This window comes from Acanthopagrus latus, chromosome 21 (genome assembly GCF_904848185.1).
Source record: "Acanthopagrus latus isolate v.2019 chromosome 21, fAcaLat1.1, whole genome shotgun sequence".
Classification (NCBI taxonomy): Eukaryota; Metazoa; Chordata; class Actinopteri; order Spariformes; family Sparidae; genus Acanthopagrus; species Acanthopagrus latus.
The window spans coordinates 20,558,163-20,577,383 of NC_051059.1; the positions used below are offsets into that span (position 1 = coordinate 20,558,163).

Genomic DNA, 19,221 nt, shown 5'->3' on the forward strand with positions numbered 1-19,221 from the left:
CCTTATCATCCTCCCTCTCCTCATCATCTCATTCCCAACACTTCCAAACAGTGGCAGCTGCTCTGTTTGGTTTTTACTGATCCGGAGGCAGGAGTTTGTCTCCTTTTCTGAGATTATCCAGCTCAGGATGCACCGAAGTGTTCATGAAGATTAATCTGAGCTTCTGAAATTGGGTGAGTTTTGAAAAATGGTTGCATGTAAATGATGGACTGCTGCCTATAGAGTACAGTGGGTGCAACATTTAACGTCTGAGTGGGAAGATAGCATTGACATTTTCTTATCGTGAGCATATCTTAATTTGTTTTTATCATTCCTGCATGTACTACATTTGATCTCAAAGTAGAGTTGTTCTTTAAAGTCACAGGCTATGAACCGGCCCATGGTTCACAGGTGTCTCTGGAGTTTCATGTTATCCTTTCATTGACCACAGGGTGCCGCACTGAGTCCAACGCTCACCTGTTACATAGACTGATGAGGTGAGAGATGGGATCGTCAGGTACTGCTGTGACTCTGTGTCCCCTCAGGTGAGTCCCACTGCAACGATATTAATCAATAATACCAAGTGATAACAGCAGGATGACATGCATATCATTTTATCCATCTATGCAGTTTAGCTGCTTTTCTAGTTTACAATTCATGACAAAGGGGATCTTCGGTCAAAATTCAACATGCATGGCGTTTTGGTCGGAAGCAGCACCCAGATCTCATGACGAAATCAGAATCAGTTTCATTGTCCAGTTGGTTTCATCCTGGTATTTTGGTGCATAACAATAAACACAGTAAGATACATACAAAAAAGCTACTACAACAATTCTAAATATAAAATAGTATGTGTGTAAACTGTTAATAAACTGAAGGATATTTGAAACAAAGAGGATGAGATGTGCACAATGTTGACGAAATATTTTTTTCAAAAGTCAATGTAATAAAGCAGTGATGGAATGCAACTAAGTACATTTACTCAAGCTCTGCACTTCTGGGAGTATTTGTACTTCAGTAAAGTATTCCCATTTTCTGCTACTTTGTACTTCTGCTTCACTGCCATTTGCTGCCAGAAAGTAAGTACTACTGGGTGACTGTCACTTGTACCAAAGTAATATTGTAGCACAGCATCTTAACTTCCACAAATACATGACTTTTGAGTGTACAGTGTACAGAGATAATCCAAAAGTCAGTGGAGACCTCATGTCAATATAATGAGCAGTCTTCATATTAGTGGAACTTATATGCATGGTATCATCATATATCCCTACATTAAAATATGTATCAACATTTATCATTAGACTTTTATCAGATTTGTGGCAGAAAAACATGCTGCGTTTGTCACTAAAACAACATTTTGTCAAAGCCTGTTTTTCTTTTTGAAAATACTTTCATCAGGAGAATATGAATGAATATGTCACTACATACATGTCACTGCACCCTGGTACATAGAATAAATCAACCAGCTGTAAACATTTATGGGGTATGTCGCATTAACGTTCCTGGAATTCACGTCCCCAACTTTAATTGTATTTAACTGAAGGTAAACACACTGCATGCCTGTTTGCTCAGACACTCAACACATCCGTATACTTTCATTCCAAATATGTGGACTGTATAAAAGCTGACCTCCACGACACTGAGACACACACACACACTCACACACACACACACAGGCAAAAATGAGCATGGTGTCGCCTGCAGTCTGATGCAGCGTTCTAGTTGCTTTCCATCTCTGAGGAGGGTGGACTTTCAAAGGGAGCGAATATCACAAGCTGAATTGCCTTTTTTTCCTATTTCAGACTGAATGTTCATGAATAAAATGATTGCATCACATTCTGCAAGTGTTGTAACGTGTAGGCATCAAAACCAGAGTAATGAGATTGGGAGTGTGTTCGCTTTCACTGCACACACTGTTCTCGTCATGAGCTTTATATAACGGCCATTTATGGTTTGTGTGAAAGTTTTCATTAGCTGGGGCATAATGGAAACTACAGTTAATTCATTGTCATTGTTACATTCACAGGTTTATCGTCATCCTGGCCATCTTGGTGCAGCAGCTAAATGCAGTAAGACTTCCTTTGTTAAGTCCATTTCAAATACACATCAAATGTGTCGAATCTATGACAACTTTTAAGTCTTAAAACCTACACAGAAAAAAAGTGATATGCTTTATAGAACTTGGTGGAGTTTGCATGGTCTCCACATGTGTCTAGTTTTCCTTGCAGGTGCACCGACTTCCTCCCACATTTTAAAGATTGGTTAATTGCCGTCGTTAAAAAGTGGTTGTTTGTCTCTGTGTGTCAGCCCTGTGATGAACTGGCGACCCATTATCAGCTGGAATCTGCTGGAGCTGCCCCACCGAGGGATGAATTATAGCTGCGTATAACCAGAGTTTAGACTTGTATATATGATGGTCTCACGCTGCTGAGAATAAACATCACAAATACATTGCATTCCTCCAAAACTCAGAGACTTCTTGTAAAAGCACAGCAGACATTTCCTGTTATCTAAACTGTTGGGTCATTCCATGAATGTTGCAGAAGAGTAGGCCCAGTAGGTTTAATTCACTATGCTATAACAAAAAAAAGTATGATACAAAATGCATCAAAGATAGATATTACACTTTAGAAAAGATTTAAAGACATTTAAGATGTCATAGCCGTTGGCCTCTGTCACACATTCTGGGGCCACATTAGCTAAATCTAGCTAAAGCTACAATTTAGCTATCTAGCTTGCGTTCACTGTTTCTGATGCAAGCAAATTCTTTTTTCTCCTTTTTTTCTTCTTTGCCTACCTGTAGATCTCTGTCAGATGTTGTGAATGCTTTCCCTCTTTTACATGTAATGATTTGATTTCAATTTTCACATTCTCAGATAAGACCTGCTGGTCCATGCTTGTTGTATATAGCTGCTATGGCAACATTGTATATCACTGGAGACCTGCCAGTGTTCCCAGTTTGACTTGGTGGCCTGTCCAAGACACAGCCAACTGTTACATGTTTTGACGACAGCTGTGAAAGAAAGCTGTGTATGTTTGGAGTGAAAGCGAAAGTGGGCCAGCAGATGTGCGGTAGAAATCAATTTCTGCGGCATAAACTCTTCCAAATATTTAGCAAGCTTTGAGGAAACATTTACTACATGTTTGGGGACACAGACGTCTCTGCACTGTTAAAATCCCTACAGCACACACACACACAGGCACACAAGTGCACACAGATGTGTGAATACTTAGCATCTGGATGTGTGAATTTCACAGAATAGTTTTTCAGCAGGTTGTTAGTGCATAATGGGAATGGTGAAGAGGTGTGAGTCGCCCGCCTCCTCAAGGTCACAGCGCTCATTATTTACCCGAGTCTATGTGAGAACACTGATTTGTTTAAATCTTTCTAATCAGAGATGCCAAGTTTCCACAGCGAAATGTCTCCGTTCTCATGGCTAATTCTCAAAACTCCAACTTTATCTGATGTGCCTGCCGATGCCCTCTGACCCTGGATTGTCATCCGCTCTGCTTCCAGTCTCCATCTTTCTCTCGAGTACAGTATTCATCAGTCTCCTCAGCATTTAAGGGCCTGTGGTTTGTGCGTATCTGTCTTTTCAGGGGGGGGATGATGGCCCATGCCAAGGGAGGGACTGCTCCGTATGTCAGTGTCTTCCTGCCAAAGGTGCACGGGTATGATCTCTCTCTTTGTTATGATTTCATGTTCATTGGAAAGATTTTATGCTTTTTAGAAAGATTTTATGCTTTGGAAATGTTTATGTGTATTGTATTCTCTCCAAGATTTCAATTTAGGTTCCCTGCGGCATTAAACAATTGTTAATTCAGAAACCAGAAATTGTTAGATACACCGATTGGCCAGGTTTTGTACCAAACACCCTTTTTTCAATTAAAAACGGCGACTAAAGTCAAAAATGCGAGAGCAAATTCCAGTTCCTTGGTTGCTGATATAGTGGATAAAAACCAAAGATAATTTGATGTGTCTTCCTAAAAGTGTCCCTCACGACAACAACCTTATTGAAGGTGTAACATAAATGACTTCTCTCTTTGTAGGGCGCTCCAGGGAAGCCGGGCCAGCAAGGCTCCCGTGGACCAATGGGACCAAGGGGACAGGAAGGGCGACCCGGAGAGAAAGGCAGGAGGGGCACAGAGGGACCACACGGCCCAGAGGGGCCCAAAGGAAGCCGTGTTAGTGTGCATGTTTATGTGCATGTAGTAAGACAGAAACAGACAGAAAGAAAGGATAATATTGCATGCTCGTGCAGCTGATAATCACAACAAGTTGACACTTTTGCACTGTTTCATTCAAAACAATCCGTTGGCTGTGAAAAAAGACAGGTGTAGCGTGGGAGTCGTGCAAATCAAGCTGTCGTGACTGAAAAAGTGTCAATCATTCTTACATTTCAGGGCAAGACTGGTGCTCCTGGTTTCCCTGGCCATGACGGTTTGGCAGTAAGTAAACCCATGTTGTAAATTGCATGAACAAACCGGTAAGTGACCCGCACAGCTCAATTATCTGATTATCCCCGAGAGGTGAATAACCCTCTGTGGGGATTGCAGAAACTTTTCAAACCCTGTACAGCTAAAATGTGGAGGTGGCCACACACTTATTTTTCTACAAGCTCCCAAAAATAATAACTTCTGACCTTTTGGGTTTTTTTGACAGTGTAGATGTCATTTCCACCTATCCACCTAGCTCACATATTTGAGATTAAGATGGTGCAGTGATTTAAGGCATGTGTCTGGTATGCCCTCTAGTGGACACATTGTGGCGTGTTTGCTTCGATGCCCAATGCAGCTGCCTCTTCATTACAGGAGTGTTTATGTTTGATTTAAAGCTCAAGTTGTTCATCTTTACTGCTATGTAATTATAAATATTACAGATGCAATATAAGCCCTGAAGCTATGAATGCCTTGAAGGATAATTTGAGTCAAAGAGGTCATAATTAGGATTTTTTTCCACTCTCCAATTATACATCACCACCATAACAGTATTATGATATTCAGGGCCACCCTGGAGCAGGAGGTGAGCCCGGTCTGCCAGGAGTAGATGGCTGCAATGGGACAAGAGGTCGACAAGGTGCCCCTGGTATTCCAGGCTGGGATGGTCTCCATGGGCCGCGGGTGAGTATAACTCCTGTCCTGACATTTCTCTTGGCCGTTATTCAGTCAGGAGTGTGACCTTCTGATGTCCTTGTCTAGCCTTACTACAAAATGTGGGGGTTCTGCAGCACACAATTTATGACCTATGCCGGTATTCAGTGGCGATGAAGGACGCGGTGTGACATTTAAATAGTACAGAGATAAGGGAGGTTTTGGAGGTTCGGGTGGTGGCTGGACTAAGTTTGTGTCCTGTCTCCTACCAGCAAATAACTTTTTAAAATCTTTAACCTCTGTGACCTTTTCCTAAAAAAGCAGTAACAATATGCAGATGTTGTAGAAATATTCAATCAAATAAACATTCACACTTCACAACCATTCTTAATGAACACAATTCTTTCCAATGGATCGATGTTTGGTGAGAGTTATGTACAAATACAGAATACTGTGTCTGCTGTTTTCATTCCATAAGCTGTTATTAAAAATATGTGTCGTGTCTCTTCTCATCAGGGATTAACTGGACCTAAAGGAATTAAAGGGGAACCTTTGCATGATGGTTCACTTGCGGGACATCCTGTAAGTTCCTCTAGTCTGGAGAAGCTCAGATAATAATGGATTTGGCTTTGTCAGTGTCTAAACCCATTTCTGTCAGTAGCTTCGTAATTATTTACCATTTACAGTTTCTGCTTATCTCCAAGTCTCATCATTGTTTCATTTCATTGTCCAGGGGGAGCGCGGCAGAGAGGGAGAGCGCGGTCGACCTGTGTGTTTTCTCTTCTTATGTTGACAGTGAATCAGTATATTCTGCTGACAAATGAATCATGAATTAAATGCCTTAGGTCTTACGATCTCTGCTCATAGTCTCTTTAACACTGTTGGATTTCTTTTTTAATCAGGGTAAAAAGGGAGGCATTGGGACTCGAGGCTTCCCTGGTCTTCGTGGATCTCCCGGATTTGAGGTAAAAAAAAAGTTTGGATGAAAGACAAAAGTATCAATATAGGTTTTTTTATATAGGTTTTAATTAGGACTGTATATTACTGCACATGCACAGTGTGTGGCAGTCTATCAGACAACAGATCTTCCTGTTCTAATCGCAAGAAACAATATCAAAATGCATGTCTGTGATTCTATTCAGGGCCCGGCCGGACCTGACGGTGCAAGAGGACCACCTGTGAGTTACCTGCCATACAGTCTTTACCAGTTCATGCTGCAAAAAGCATCTGCATGTACTCACACACATCCACACAAACACAAGACTGTACTAAAGGTGTGGTTGTTCTGTAGGGCGACCCTGGAGGATCACTGGCAGGCGACATAGGCGACGATGTAAGAAACCATCTTGCCTTGCACTGAGGTTTTTGTGCTGTCTGTGTCGAGATAAAACTGTGTGTGTGTGTGTGTGTGTGTGTGTGTGTGTGTGTGTGTGTGTGTGTGTGTGTGTGTGTGTGTGTGTGTGTTACAACCCCTGCAAACGTCTTCACCGTTTTGGATACCCTGTTCCTGTCATCCAGGGTGAGCAAGGACAACCTGGCCCACAAGGACCAGAAGAAGTCATAGAATTCCCTCCAGAATTTCTTCCACCCAAAGGTCTCAAGGTGCAGGAAAGGCGCAAATGTTGAACTACTATATCGACAAATCCAACTTGATTCATGTCTTTAAGGTTTTCAGTCAAATTCTAACTCCCTTCTCCATGCTAGAACTTTTCACTGTTTTCTGTTTTGCTTCTCAGGGGGACCAAGGCCCTCCTGGACCATGTGGACCAAAGGGCATACATGTAAGAGTGCACATCCTGTCTTTTAGAATACAGGCATGTTTGAGAGTGATAGAAATGTGTCTGATTTGCATTTTCTTCCTCATCAGGGTGGTAGAGGAGACTACAGTCAAGTTATTAAAGGAGAGCAAGGAATCCTTGGTTTTCCTGGAAATCGAGTAGGTGACTTTAATCAGACTGCATTATGCTGACAAATGCATACGGACGCATGTTGACATAATGTCCAATCCGCCTGTTTCCATTTCTAGGGTCTCTCAGGATTTCCTGGTAGAGATGGAACGCCAGGACCAGAGGTACACCTGTGATATGACACAGTCGTCCTTGACCTTACTACACCTTTAGGTTAAATGCACTGATGTGTTTTTAGGGTCTCCGCGGAGAGAAAGGACTTCCAGGTCTCATTGGAAGAACTGGACCAAGGGTGAGCATAAACATCAGCATGACAGTTTAAAAAAAACAATGTCAGATGCAAAAATAAGTTAATTTTCAGCAAAAGTGGACACTTACATTGAAAGCCTACTGGAAGGAGAGCTGGAAGGACTCATTTCTGATGACACAGATCTATATTCTCCAGCAGGATGGATGCTTGCTGCCCTCTTTGCGAAGAAATGCTTTATTTCCTTCTACTGTCTACTGCCCTCTAGTGGCTGCTCAGTGGCATTGTCACATTTGCGGGACAAGACATGGGATCCTGATCACTCCTCTCATATTGAATTGTATGTTCATCAGCAGCATTTTATTTTCATGACCATGGATTTCCTCATGTCTTTACAGGGTTACCAAGGAGATCCAGGTCCCCCCGGTCCTGTGGAATTTCTTAATGGAGGTGATGTCAGAGGTGAGACTGCAGGAGATACACTTTCGGAACTGGTTGAGCTCTATCATACTTTAAAAGATTTTTTTTTAAATCTAAAATAATAATAATAATAATAATAATAATAATAATAATAATAATAATAATAATAATAATAATAATAATAATAATATTTCTATAACATCATGTTGGCAGAACAATGTTCTCATTATTGTCACTGTAGAGATTTTAGACATGTGCTCCACTGGCAATACCATTACACATCAGTGGTAGTCAGTAGTGTGTAGTGCTTACATGTACTCCTGCCCATAGAGTATCCAACACTCATCAGCTGAAGGGATAAAGGTGACTGTGGACAACTTTAACTGTGTCAGTCACCACAGGTTTAAGAAAAGCATCGCAGTGTAGAAACTTATCAAACCACTCCCACAGCATAATCCACTTCTCAACAGTTTATGTTAGATTCTTTGTGATTTGTTATGTTCTTTCTTGTAGACTTCTGCTTGCAGCACGGTGGCCAGCTGGAGCCTGTTTTAAACGTGTATTATAGATAAAAATAAACCTAAACTTAGACTATTTATTTGCATGTTCTCAGCAATCATATTTTAACCAAATTATGGATAGATACACTGAACATCATGTGAAATTAAAGTCTGATACTAAATCATTCTTGAACTCTGTTTAGTTGGTAAACAACCTCAATTTACTGTAAGAGAGTAGTTAAGATAACTTTTACCGTTTTATATCTGTATTTTTTAGGTGCAAAAGGTGACCGTGGATTTCCCGGAACGCCTGGAGACCCAGGTGACCCTGGGCTCATGGGCATGCATGGACCGCCTGGTGCACCAGGATTAATAACATCAGGTCAGAGTTTAACCTTTGCCTCTGGTGTCTGACTTTATATCACTGAATACATCTGATCTGCCCTACCCTTATGTGGGATTATGGGGTGAACAACGTTGCCTCATGAGGCTGGTTTGGTTATTAAAGAGTAACCAAATGTTCTTTTCCTTATCTACATAAAGAAAGATAAACAACCATGACAAGACAGCACGATAAAATCCCAGTCCCCACTCCAGAAGCCTCTGTCTTCTGAGGCTGTACTTCCTCTCCCATGCCAGGTGTGCTTCATCAAGCAATCAAGACTGAGCCTGAGATGACAGGAGGGAAGAGGGGACAAAAAGCATATGCAGCCCGGAAGCACAGAAAAAAAAAAAACACAGTTTGCTCCGGGCATAACATTTTCACAGACAGGCTCATTACCTCTAGGAGTTTTGTACAATGCTCACCTCTCTCTTACAACCTATGCTCAATTTTTTCTCTTGTATCTTGGCTCGTCCCTTCAATCTGACAGCCCTTCATGACTGATGTGCTGCTGTTGCAGTTCCATGAATCAAACTTTTGAATCAAGATTCCCTTGATCCAAAATATTTAGGTCTCTCTCTCTCAGTTTTACATCAAAGGTCCCTGTTTTTACAGTTAAAGACTATTTGTTTTAGTCCAACCTTGTTTGAAGTTTCACATTGTCCCTCACCCTTTCCTAGAGGAGCCAGGTCAGCCTGGTCCACCAGGGCCACCTGGTACCAAGGGCTACAAGGGAGAGCCAGGAGGGTATGGTAACTATGAAATCAATCCGTTTGTGGGACCAAAAGGACCCAAAGGACACATTGGACCTAAAGGTATCCAAGGACCCCCGGGTCGTCCAGGTATGTCAGTACTTACTTCATATTAAACACAAAAGATTTTCATATATGTGATAATCACAAATGTAACTTTTGCTTGCTTGTCATGTGTTAGTGCTAAAATTCATCTGTATATGTGTGTGTGTCTATGTGTTGAATGTGGCATGCTTGATGTGATCGGATCAGGATGTGGAGGTGAGTTCGCAGTTACTTCTGATGAAATAATTTCACTTATTTCAATACTCATGTTGCCTTGAAAGGTACAGAAGTTTTTAACTTAAATTGGCATTGACTGATGTTTTTGGCTGGTTGATCTACAGATTACTACTGTGAGCCTGGATACCCAGGAGACCCTGGTGATCCAGGGCCCAGAGGATCTGATGGAAACAAAGGGCTCAAAGGAATCAAAGGTGATCTGTGAATGTTTGCATACATTATTTGATTCCAAGAAATGGCTTTCCATATAACACTTGAATTGTAGCTAGTGCCATCTAGTCGTGCTTTCGGTTATTACAAAACACAGTGTGGCAGCGACATTAACACACACGCAACTGCAGTTTTATACTCGTAGTAACAGTATATGACAGTTGGGAGGAGAGTAACACTTTACATGAACAATCTAGAGTAACAAGTGTTAACAGTGTGATTATATTGTTGCATTTATTAGATCAAAGCAATGGAAATAATGCTTAGTTAGCATTCAGATAATATGACAGCCATCGGGAGTTTGTCCCTGGCCATTATTTGAGAACAGGCTTTTATTTTGCTCGTTTTTTATTTGAGGGAACATGGTAATTGTTGTCATACAGTAATGACATCTGTGTCTCCCACAGGTTGCCCAGGGGAATGTGAATGTGGGTCTGGTGGGGGAAGGGCAGGGCCCCCTGGTCCACCTGGATTTACAGGACCCCCAGGGTTTCCTGGAGCTCCAGGACTAAAGGGAGACCCAGGACAGCAAGGAGATGAAGGTCCAAGTGGACCACAAGTAAGGATGGGAAGAATCCCGACTATATAATTAGATCAAATTCTCTGAAAAGTCTATTATTTGTCATAGACACAGAAACATTTTTTTTTTTGTTGGATTTGTGTTTTCTTGCAGGGCTTTCAAGGAATGCCTGGTTTTAAAGGACGGAAGGGTCAAAAAGGTGACTCTTTCATAGCAGGTGTTGAAGGTCAGTAACTGCTTAAGCCAAAACTTTACTACACCCAGCTGGAGGTGCTTGGGAATGGGAATAGGAAATATTAGATGGGGTGCACTATATTCTACACATTCTGTTGAGTGAAACAATAGCTTTATTCAGTAAAAAGCTGGATTTGTCTGTAGGTAACTTTGTACTTTTACCAAACAAGAACTCAGTGATCTCTGTTTTATATATATGCCTATACCACGGGTTGAGCCCTATGTCTATATTTTCTATGTGTTGGTGAAAGGTGCCAAGGGTGACCAAGGAGTCCCTGGACACTCTGGTCCTCCTGGAGTAACAGGTAGTCCAGGACTGGATGGCCTCCCTGGCCCTGAAGGAGACCCAGGACCACCGGTGAGTGCGTACAAGTATTATTAAATTGATTTAAGGAGCAAATGGCATGATTAATCATTTAATTATACCCACTTAGTCACTCTGTCAAAACCTTCCACTTTGCTACACGCTGTTTTCTGTTCGGAATTATGTTTTTGCAGGGTGCTGGATATGTAGGAATACGCGGTCCCAAAGGTAATCCTGGTGCTGCCGGACTCAAAGGGTTTCCAGGGCTTCTAGGCCCTCCGGGTCCTGCTTTTCCAGGCTCAAAAGGGCCAGCTGGACCTAAAGGAAATCCGGGGTTTCCTGGCCGACCAGGGGTTCCCGGACGACCAGGCCCTCCAGGTCAGAGACTTGGTTACATCCAGGGATTCTCTCTTGATGTTTATACACCCCCTCCCACTTAAAGCATAGGGCTGAAAAACATAAAGTATCTGTGTCACCAGGTGAAATCGAGATATGCTGTCATGAACAAGAAACTGGATTACCTGGTCCTAAGGGTGAGCCAGGCGCACCAGGTAAGCCTTTCAAAAATCATACCTCATGATATTTCTTTCATTCTCATCATAGAATTTTTGGCTCTGCTTGTACTCAGCCAACTGGTTCTCTGTTTAAAGGGGTTACATAAGTTTGTCGTATTACCCCCTTACATATTATGGTATGATGTCATGGTTTATGAGCCTTCTTTTCCCCCCTGTAGGGATTCCAGGTGATCCAGGGCTAGACGGTGTCCCAGGACCTGATGGACACCCAGGTCCTAAAGGCCTGAAAGGAGATGACAGTGATGTTGGAGGGGTTGGACCTCCAGGTGCATTGAGTGCTTGAAATGTTGTCAAAATGAAAATGATTCATATTTGTATTTATTTTATTTATTTATTGCAGCTTTTGAATCATCAAACACCCACAATGAAGAAAAAAATCTGTGAAATGAATTAAATATACAATTATGAGGGTTGTTTGTGCACTTAAAGGTCTCTCTCATTTGCAAAAGGACCTCGAGGTTTAAATGGGGATCCAGGTAACCCTGGTCCCAGTGGACTTAGTGAGGATGGCCCTCCAGGCCCTCCTGGTTCACCAGGATACCCAGGCAGAAAGGGTGCCCCCGGAGATGTCTTCTCTGCCACGCAAGGTCCTCCTGGCCCACCTGGCCTCCCTGGGGCTCTGGGGCCCAAAGGACCTCGTGGCATTCGTGGGAGCCCCGGTTCTCCAGGTCAGTTACATTTACTTTTAGGTGTTTTAGGTGAACTCATCAAATATGATGCACAGTGTTTAAATCTTTACTGGAATTGGTTGTCCACATATTCAATTGAATTGAACTGAATTACATGCGTACAAGGTCAACCAGGACAACCAGGTTATAAAGGACGGCCAGGAGTCATTGGTGACCCTGGAGACATTGGTCCCCCAGGCCAACCGTGCACTATATGTGACCTGTATGGACCTCCAGGACCTCCTGGACCTCCAGGAAACCCTGGACTGAGGGGAATACCAGGTGAGCAAATGGCAGCAAGCAAAATTTGGAATGTCTCGTTGTCTTTCTGAATGTCCTAATTGATTTACCCTGTAATTTAGTTAAATCAAATCAAATCAAATCAATCTTTATTTATATGGTGCTTTTCATGCAAAAAAATATCTAAAAGTGGGGCCTCAGTTACTTCACAAATGTTTTGTTATGAAGCCACTATCTAACCATCCATGGATATGCAGTATTTCTCTCATTTAATTTTATAATCTCAAACAGGCTATTACGGTCCAAAGGGTTTAAAGGGAGACATAGGTCTGCCTGGTCGTGGACCAAGGGGTCCACAAGGTTTCCCTGGCCCTCCCGGTTTGCCAGGTCCAGCTGGAGCAAGAGGCACCGCAGGCTCACCAGGAGATCCTGGTATAGGCGGCTGGCCGGGACAAAAAGGTTAAACCAAGAAGTGTTTCCATCATGTTTATTTTAAGAATCTGAACAGTGCTTGTTTACACTATCCAGTCAGTTAAGTGCATCTCCTGTCTAATTTACCCACCTGAGCTGGTTAACACACTTTTATTAACACAATCAGTTGTACCTGCATCCCTGCACGTGCTATCGCCAGACCCTGACAGTGATCCCAACATCTCCTACCACCACCAGCATCATAGTCCAGGCCAGAACACTGCCCCTGACCAAATGTACTGCTCAGGCATTGCTTTATATTCATAGTCTCTCCTGATTAAAATCAAACCTCCCTTTCACTTCATCTAGGTGAAAGGGGGTACTCTGGCAGAACTGGGGCCTCAGGTTTACCAGGTCCTCCTGGACCTCCGGGACCAAGAGGTAAACAGGGAGAGAGAGGCTTAGATGGCCACCCAGGTGTCCCAGGATACCCAGGACCGCCTGGTAGTAAAGGTAAGTCTCACATACCATGTATCTGATGTTGTATTCCGTCAAGTGCTTTGCTTAATCTTTTTTTTTTTTGTAGATATTTAGCTAGCAAGAATTTGGTTTATCTTCTCAGGGGCTGTATCTGTAAACATCAGTCAAATTCAAATGTGTGTCTAGAAAAGCAACATACATAATTTAACCCAAAAATGTAGCATCAACAAGTTAAAGTGTCTACAATAGTTATAAAGCAGGCAGCCTGTATACAGCTGTAGAACAGGCTACGTGGCTACAACACCAGAAAAGGATGAATGTGGAAGGCAAAGAGCAAGCCAGCAAACATTTCATCTTAGCTCTCATCCATTCAGGTGTACATGGTCTACCTGGATTACCAGGGCCAGCGACGATTGTGAACGTAACAAAAGGCCCATCAGGACTTTTAGGAAGGCAAGGACCACCAGGGCAACCAGGATTTGAAGGCAATGAAGCTGTCACTTAACTTCTTGAATTGTTTTTATAAGTTGTAGATGTATTCATGAATTCCCAGTCACTTCACATAAGAGACATATTATAGATTGTGTTAAAACAGCACACAAATACTTTCCTTTTGTGTTGTTTCCTCACGTACAGGCTCAAGGGGCCCAAGGGGTTTGCTAGGTGATTCAGGGCGTGATGGACTGCATGGTCTACCAGGGATTAAAGGCATCCCTGGAGCTCCAGGCAGGGGAGGATTTCCAGGACCTCCAGGGTACCCTGGGATCAAAGGATTCCCTGGTCCAAGGGGATATGTTGGATATGTTGGAGATCCGGTACAATGAAGCTAGTCATTGTATGCCCTTGAATATAGTGTATCCTGTATATTAGAAGGTTTTACTGTATATGATATATGTCAGTCTGAGAAATAATGTTAAACAGTTTGAATGTGTTGGTGTCTATTAAAGGGTGATCCAGGGCATATAGGGAATCCAGGCATTCCAGGTTTTCCAGGACTTCCAGGACCCAAGGGTGAGACAAAAGACTGAGAGAGTTCTTGTGTTGTGACTGATTCTGAAGTAGCATTTTAAATTCCAAAGATAGGTTAAAGATCACCACAGGAAGGGAATTTACAAACAGGTTGAATCATTTACAATTTATAGGATTACACTTTCTGTGAATAAGAAAATGATTTCCTGTGTCATTCAGTCGGGCTGAATCTCGTTAAACCTTTTAAAATCTGTTCCAGGTGAGCCCGGAGTGCTCCGTGGACAGCCTGGTCCGCCTGGACCCAAAGGACTGTCAGGGGAGGATGGACCAAGTGGTAAGTTAAGAAAATGCAGCACGCAACAGAAACTTAATTATTTTAAATTATGACAAGGGACTAATAAAAAGCCATGTCTATATATACTCTATTCTTTATAATGTTAGTAGATGTTTAAATGGAAATAAATGTATATCAACATAACAATTCCCTCGAGCGCCCCGAGGCAGTCCAGGAGATCCAGGTGAGCCAGGACCCCCAGGAAGGTCAGGACAGCCTGGACAACGGGGCATTCCTGGGGAACCAGGAAGACAAGGAGGACCAGGTGATATCCAGTGAATAAGAGAAGTCACATATAGTAGAAATTATTTTAGAAATGGATAAATTAGGGAACAGTGTTGATATTCACTTTTAAACTTAAGATTGCTGAATTATGGTCAAATTCAGGAAAGGAATAACAACCCTCATTTAAAGTGTCATTAAGTGATAATAAACCAGCTCCAGTTTTCCACCATCTGTATTTAGATCCAGTGTTGGTTTGAGCTATTTTATCTGCTTGTCTTTACAGGCCGTCCTGGACCTCATGGCCCAACAGGTCGTCCAGGCGTTCCGGGTGTTCCAGGTGATCATGGCGGTCTTGGACCACCAGGCCCACCTGGACCAAATGGGCCTCAAGGTACTAATGTAATGCTTCTCCCACCATTGGATAGGCAAGGTACAGTATAGGCAATGGAAGTGTCTATTAAGTCATTCATATTGGCATGTATTGGCTATGACTTGAATTGAAGTCAGTGTTAAATGAGTTCTAAGCAGTTGCAGCCAATAGAAAGTCAGGTCAGTCAAATGATTAGATGTGGACAAATAAATCATGAAGGCTGTTTTATTAACTATTCTATTATTGTAAGGAGAATCTTATAGGATGTGGAGAGGAGAACAGAAATGATGCCATAACTAGAATGGCTCTCAGTAGGGCGCATACCTCCACCATGGCCAAAAAGTCCCCTTTAATTCAATTAAGCCTAATCCATTTGCTTTTGAATGCTAAAGAATAAACAAGAATAAACCTATGCTGTGTTGTGTTTTTTTATGTTAAGGGCTCCCAGGACCACGAGGTCTGGATGGACTGAATGGGCTGAGAGGTCCAAAAGGAATAAAAGGAACAAGTGGTAAGAGAATAAAAATGTTGTTTAATGGGCGCCGCTTAGCTTGGTTGGTAGCGCGCGCGATCTATGTGCCGAGGCTCTGCAGCGGACCTGGGTTCGACTCCCGGGTCCCTTTGCTGCGTGTCACTCCCCCTCTCTTACTCTGTTTCCTATCACACTCTTCAACTATCCTGTCAATAAAGCCAGAAAAAGGCCAAAAAAATAATATTAAAAAAAAAAAATGTTGTTTAACTGTCATGTATTTTGTTTGTGTGTCCGTTGGTATAGAATTTTTGTACCTGTAAATTTAAACCACAGAAAATCAGCTGAAGTTCACATTTAATTTATTAGCTACATGACAGAGCATAACATGTTAGGAAATGTAACTTTGTCACTTAGATGTACTTATTTTTCATTTCAAGGCACTGGCATCCCAGGCCCCCAAGGACCAGACGGCTCTCCTGGAGTCAAAGGACACATGGGCCACCAAGGGCCTCCAGGTGTCACCTTTCCTGGGCCAAAAGGCCAGAGGGGCCCACCTGGCAACACAGGTATCATATCTGTTATTATCAATAGTGCATCTACCTCATCAGTCAACTTCAGTCTGAGTTACTGTCTTTTTACAGTGGTTGCTGTTCCATACTCTGAGATAGTGTATTCAAATTTTCTATATGTCTTCCCTCAGGTACTCCTGGTTTCCCAGGTGAACCAGGTTACCCTGGCAAAGATTGTCAAGAGCGTACGCCAGGTCCCTATGGAGATGTTGGTTACGAGGGGCCTCCAGGACCCCCTGGTGTGTGTGTTTCTAATTATGTTCATCTGTTTCTCTATGTTTGCCAAATTCATTGTTGTTTAACAGGGGGTATCAATCCACAACTGAGATTTTAAGTTGGGTTTTTAGGTTTTCCTGGGAATCCAGGCCCACCAGGCAGCACTTTATTCTACAAAGGAGACCCTGGCCGAATTGGCCTTCCTGGGTTACCAGGTCATAAGGGAGTAAAGGGCCTCCCAGGACCTCCTGGTTCTCCGGACCATCCAGGCTCCAGAGGTCCAAAAGGTACGACATTGCAAGACTGCTGCATCTTTTACATTGTTTTCGTCCATTTAAATCTGATCTAAATACTGTGGCACTTTGACAGGTGAGCGCGGTCCTGCTGGTCCAAGGGGTTATCCAGGATCCAAAGGTCAGCAAGGTGCCCCTGGGCCTTGGGGTCGCAAGGGAATAACTGGCCCAGCTGGAGACGGAGGTGAGCGTCATCATAGCTAAGAGATAGGCCCAAAGATTTATGACAATTCGAGGAAACAGTTCTTTGGTGTGTGTGTGTGAGAAAATATCTCACCAGTCATTACATTTTTGGTTTCAATTTACTTAGTTTAGATTTCATTCAAATTCATTCTAAACTAATGAAATGTTGTGGTATATATTACTGCTGCCCAAGGCAATCGATGTATTATGTTTCTTCTAGGTGTAAAAGGTGCTCGTGGTGATTCCATTAATGGGCCTCTAGTCCAGGCGCCTCTGGGACCCCCGGGACCACCTGGTTTCCCAGGATCTGCAGGATTCATTGGCGATGTAGGTCCACCTGGGACTCCAGGGCGAAAAGGCAAGAAAGTGTCCTATATTCTCTGTGTATTTATGTGAATCTTTACACTCTGTGGTCTGTCTCTGAATAAATCAGTGTTGCCTGTGTTATTTGCCCTTATTTGTATCTGTACGTTCCAGGTGAGAAGGGCCCTCGAGGGTCAGTGGGCCCCCCCGGCTTGACGGGTCCTCCTGGTCTTAATGGTCCAGTTGGAGACCCAGGAGATATTGGCCAAAGAGGATTTGTTGGACCTCAAGGTGAGTGATTAGACACAGTCACGTAACCTCCCACTCTTTGTACTCAGAATGGCCAAAATGAAAGAAGTGAAAGAAACTGCCAGTCAATATGCTGAGTTTATTTGCACAGGCTGGGATAAATCTACAGATATTATTCCTACAACCCCTTTGTCATCCAGGTATCCCAGGTACACCTGGTGATCCAGGTCAGCCAGGTTCTAGGGAGGTGTTGAGGTCAGGCTACCTCCTCGTTATCCACAGCCAGTCAGTTAAGGTGCCACTGTGTCCTGATGGCAGCAGTCAGCTTTGGGTGGGCTACAGTCTGGTCTACTTGGAGGGACAGGAGAAGGCTCACACTCAAGACCTGGGTAGGGATCTGCAAAATAATGATATTTCTCCCATCAGTCCACAAGTTTATATTGTAAATGAAAAACCTTTCTCCTTTTATTTTTTTTTACTCTCCCATTTCTTTTAGGCCAGGCTGGCTCCTGCCTCCCTGTTTTCTCCACCATGCCTTTCTCGTACTGCAACAAAGCCGCCTGCCACTTCTCCAGTCGTAATGACAAATCCTATTGGCTCTCCACCACCGCTCCTATACCAATGATGCCGCTCTCCGGCCAAGAGATTAGATCCCACATTAGCCGCTGTGCGGTGTGCGAGGCAGTCGCGCCTGCTGTGGCATTACATAGCCAGGATCACGAGGTTCCTGCATGCCCACTTGGCTGGAGGAGTCTGTGGACAGGGTACTCTTTCCTCTCGGTGAGTGTGATTAAAAGGTCGTGTTCATGAGAGGAAAACGCTGTCAACTTACTGAATGTGCACTTGCTGTCTTTTATTTCCTTCAGCACACAGGGGCAGGTGATGAGGGCGGTGGCCAGTCTTTGACTTCTACTGGGAGCTGCCTCAAGGATTTCCGGACTCACCCCATCATAGAATGCCAGGGTGCACGTGGTTCCTGCCACTACTTTGCCAACCTCTACAGCTTTTGGCTGACCACCATTAGTCCGACAGAACAATTTATCACCCCGAGGCCTGGCACCATCAAGGCAGTCGACGAACAGCGCAGCAGGGCCAGTCAGTGTCACGTCTGCCTCAGAGACCGATGAAGAACCTCATGTCACCTGTAGTTGTAACTTTTAACCCTTTCAAGACATTTTTGATTGCAGTTTTGATTACCTCTCAGGGTTATAGATAGATTATATCTGGTGGCAAAAAATGCAGCTTTGTGATTCATTCACTTTTATCTGAGCACCGTTTTATATATATAATGTTGTTATCACTGTATCTTTTTTTGGTAATTATTTTCAATAAGGTGCTACTGCTATTAATGATGATAATTGATCAAATGACATTCCAGATCCTCTCCACACATGTGTAAGGGCATTCCAAAAGATTGAATGATCTGTGTCTGGTGTTTTTTGTAGAAAAAAATATAATTCATGATTATTGCCCTGTAAAAAAACCTAAAGGTGAGAATTTAAGATTACAACTTTAAAACATTAAAGCTGATGTGAAATGATGGCTGAGTTAACTGAACTAACTAGCTAACAGCAGCTACAGTAAGCAGCATTTAGTGGTTACTCTGGTGATATGCTGCCCTATTTGTACTGATTCAACAGGAGGCCAAATCTTACATATTGCAGCTTTAAAATGAAAACGTTTCCTATCTGTTCAATAAAATATTCCAGAATCTGCAAATAAAATTCAACCGCCGGACACGATGTCTCCTACCTCCCATTATGTGTGCACTTCAAGTTTCCATGTCACACTCGTGCATGCTGAATATTAGAACCGGATTTCACTCAAAATTAT

General features: G+C 42.9%; 1 protein-coding gene across 1 annotated transcript; it reads left to right on the forward strand.

The window, feature by feature from the left end:
* Positions 1–45: 45 nt before the first annotated feature.
* LOC119011108 (collagen alpha-4(IV) chain-like) lies at positions 46–19,120 on the forward strand. Its single transcript, XM_037083949.1, has 48 exons — positions 46–173; positions 431–524; positions 2,009–2,051; positions 3,583–3,654; positions 4,033–4,167; positions 4,387–4,431; positions 4,987–5,103; positions 5,590–5,655; positions 5,807–5,842; positions 5,976–6,038; positions 6,216–6,251; positions 6,365–6,406; positions 6,592–6,675; positions 6,810–6,854; positions 6,941–7,009; positions 7,100–7,144; positions 7,219–7,272; positions 7,626–7,689; positions 8,425–8,529; positions 9,210–9,371; positions 9,534–9,542; positions 9,668–9,757; positions 10,181–10,332; positions 10,447–10,519; positions 10,779–10,885; positions 11,026–11,209; positions 11,311–11,382; positions 11,565–11,672; positions 11,856–12,074; positions 12,201–12,356; positions 12,606–12,773; positions 13,095–13,238; positions 13,580–13,690; positions 13,842–14,020; positions 14,153–14,216; positions 14,434–14,508; positions 14,666–14,773; positions 15,017–15,124; positions 15,543–15,614; positions 16,013–16,141; positions 16,276–16,383; positions 16,492–16,647; positions 16,730–16,837; positions 17,057–17,194; positions 17,314–17,430; positions 17,589–17,777; positions 17,885–18,168; positions 18,255–19,120. The coding sequence occupies exons 2-48, from the start codon at positions 484–486 to the stop codon at positions 18,513–18,515; spliced, it is 5,013 nt and encodes a 1,670-aa protein (XP_036939844.1). The 5' UTR covers positions 46–173; positions 431–483; the 3' UTR covers positions 18,516–19,120.
* The last annotated feature ends 101 nt before the right edge of the window (positions 19,121–19,221 follow it).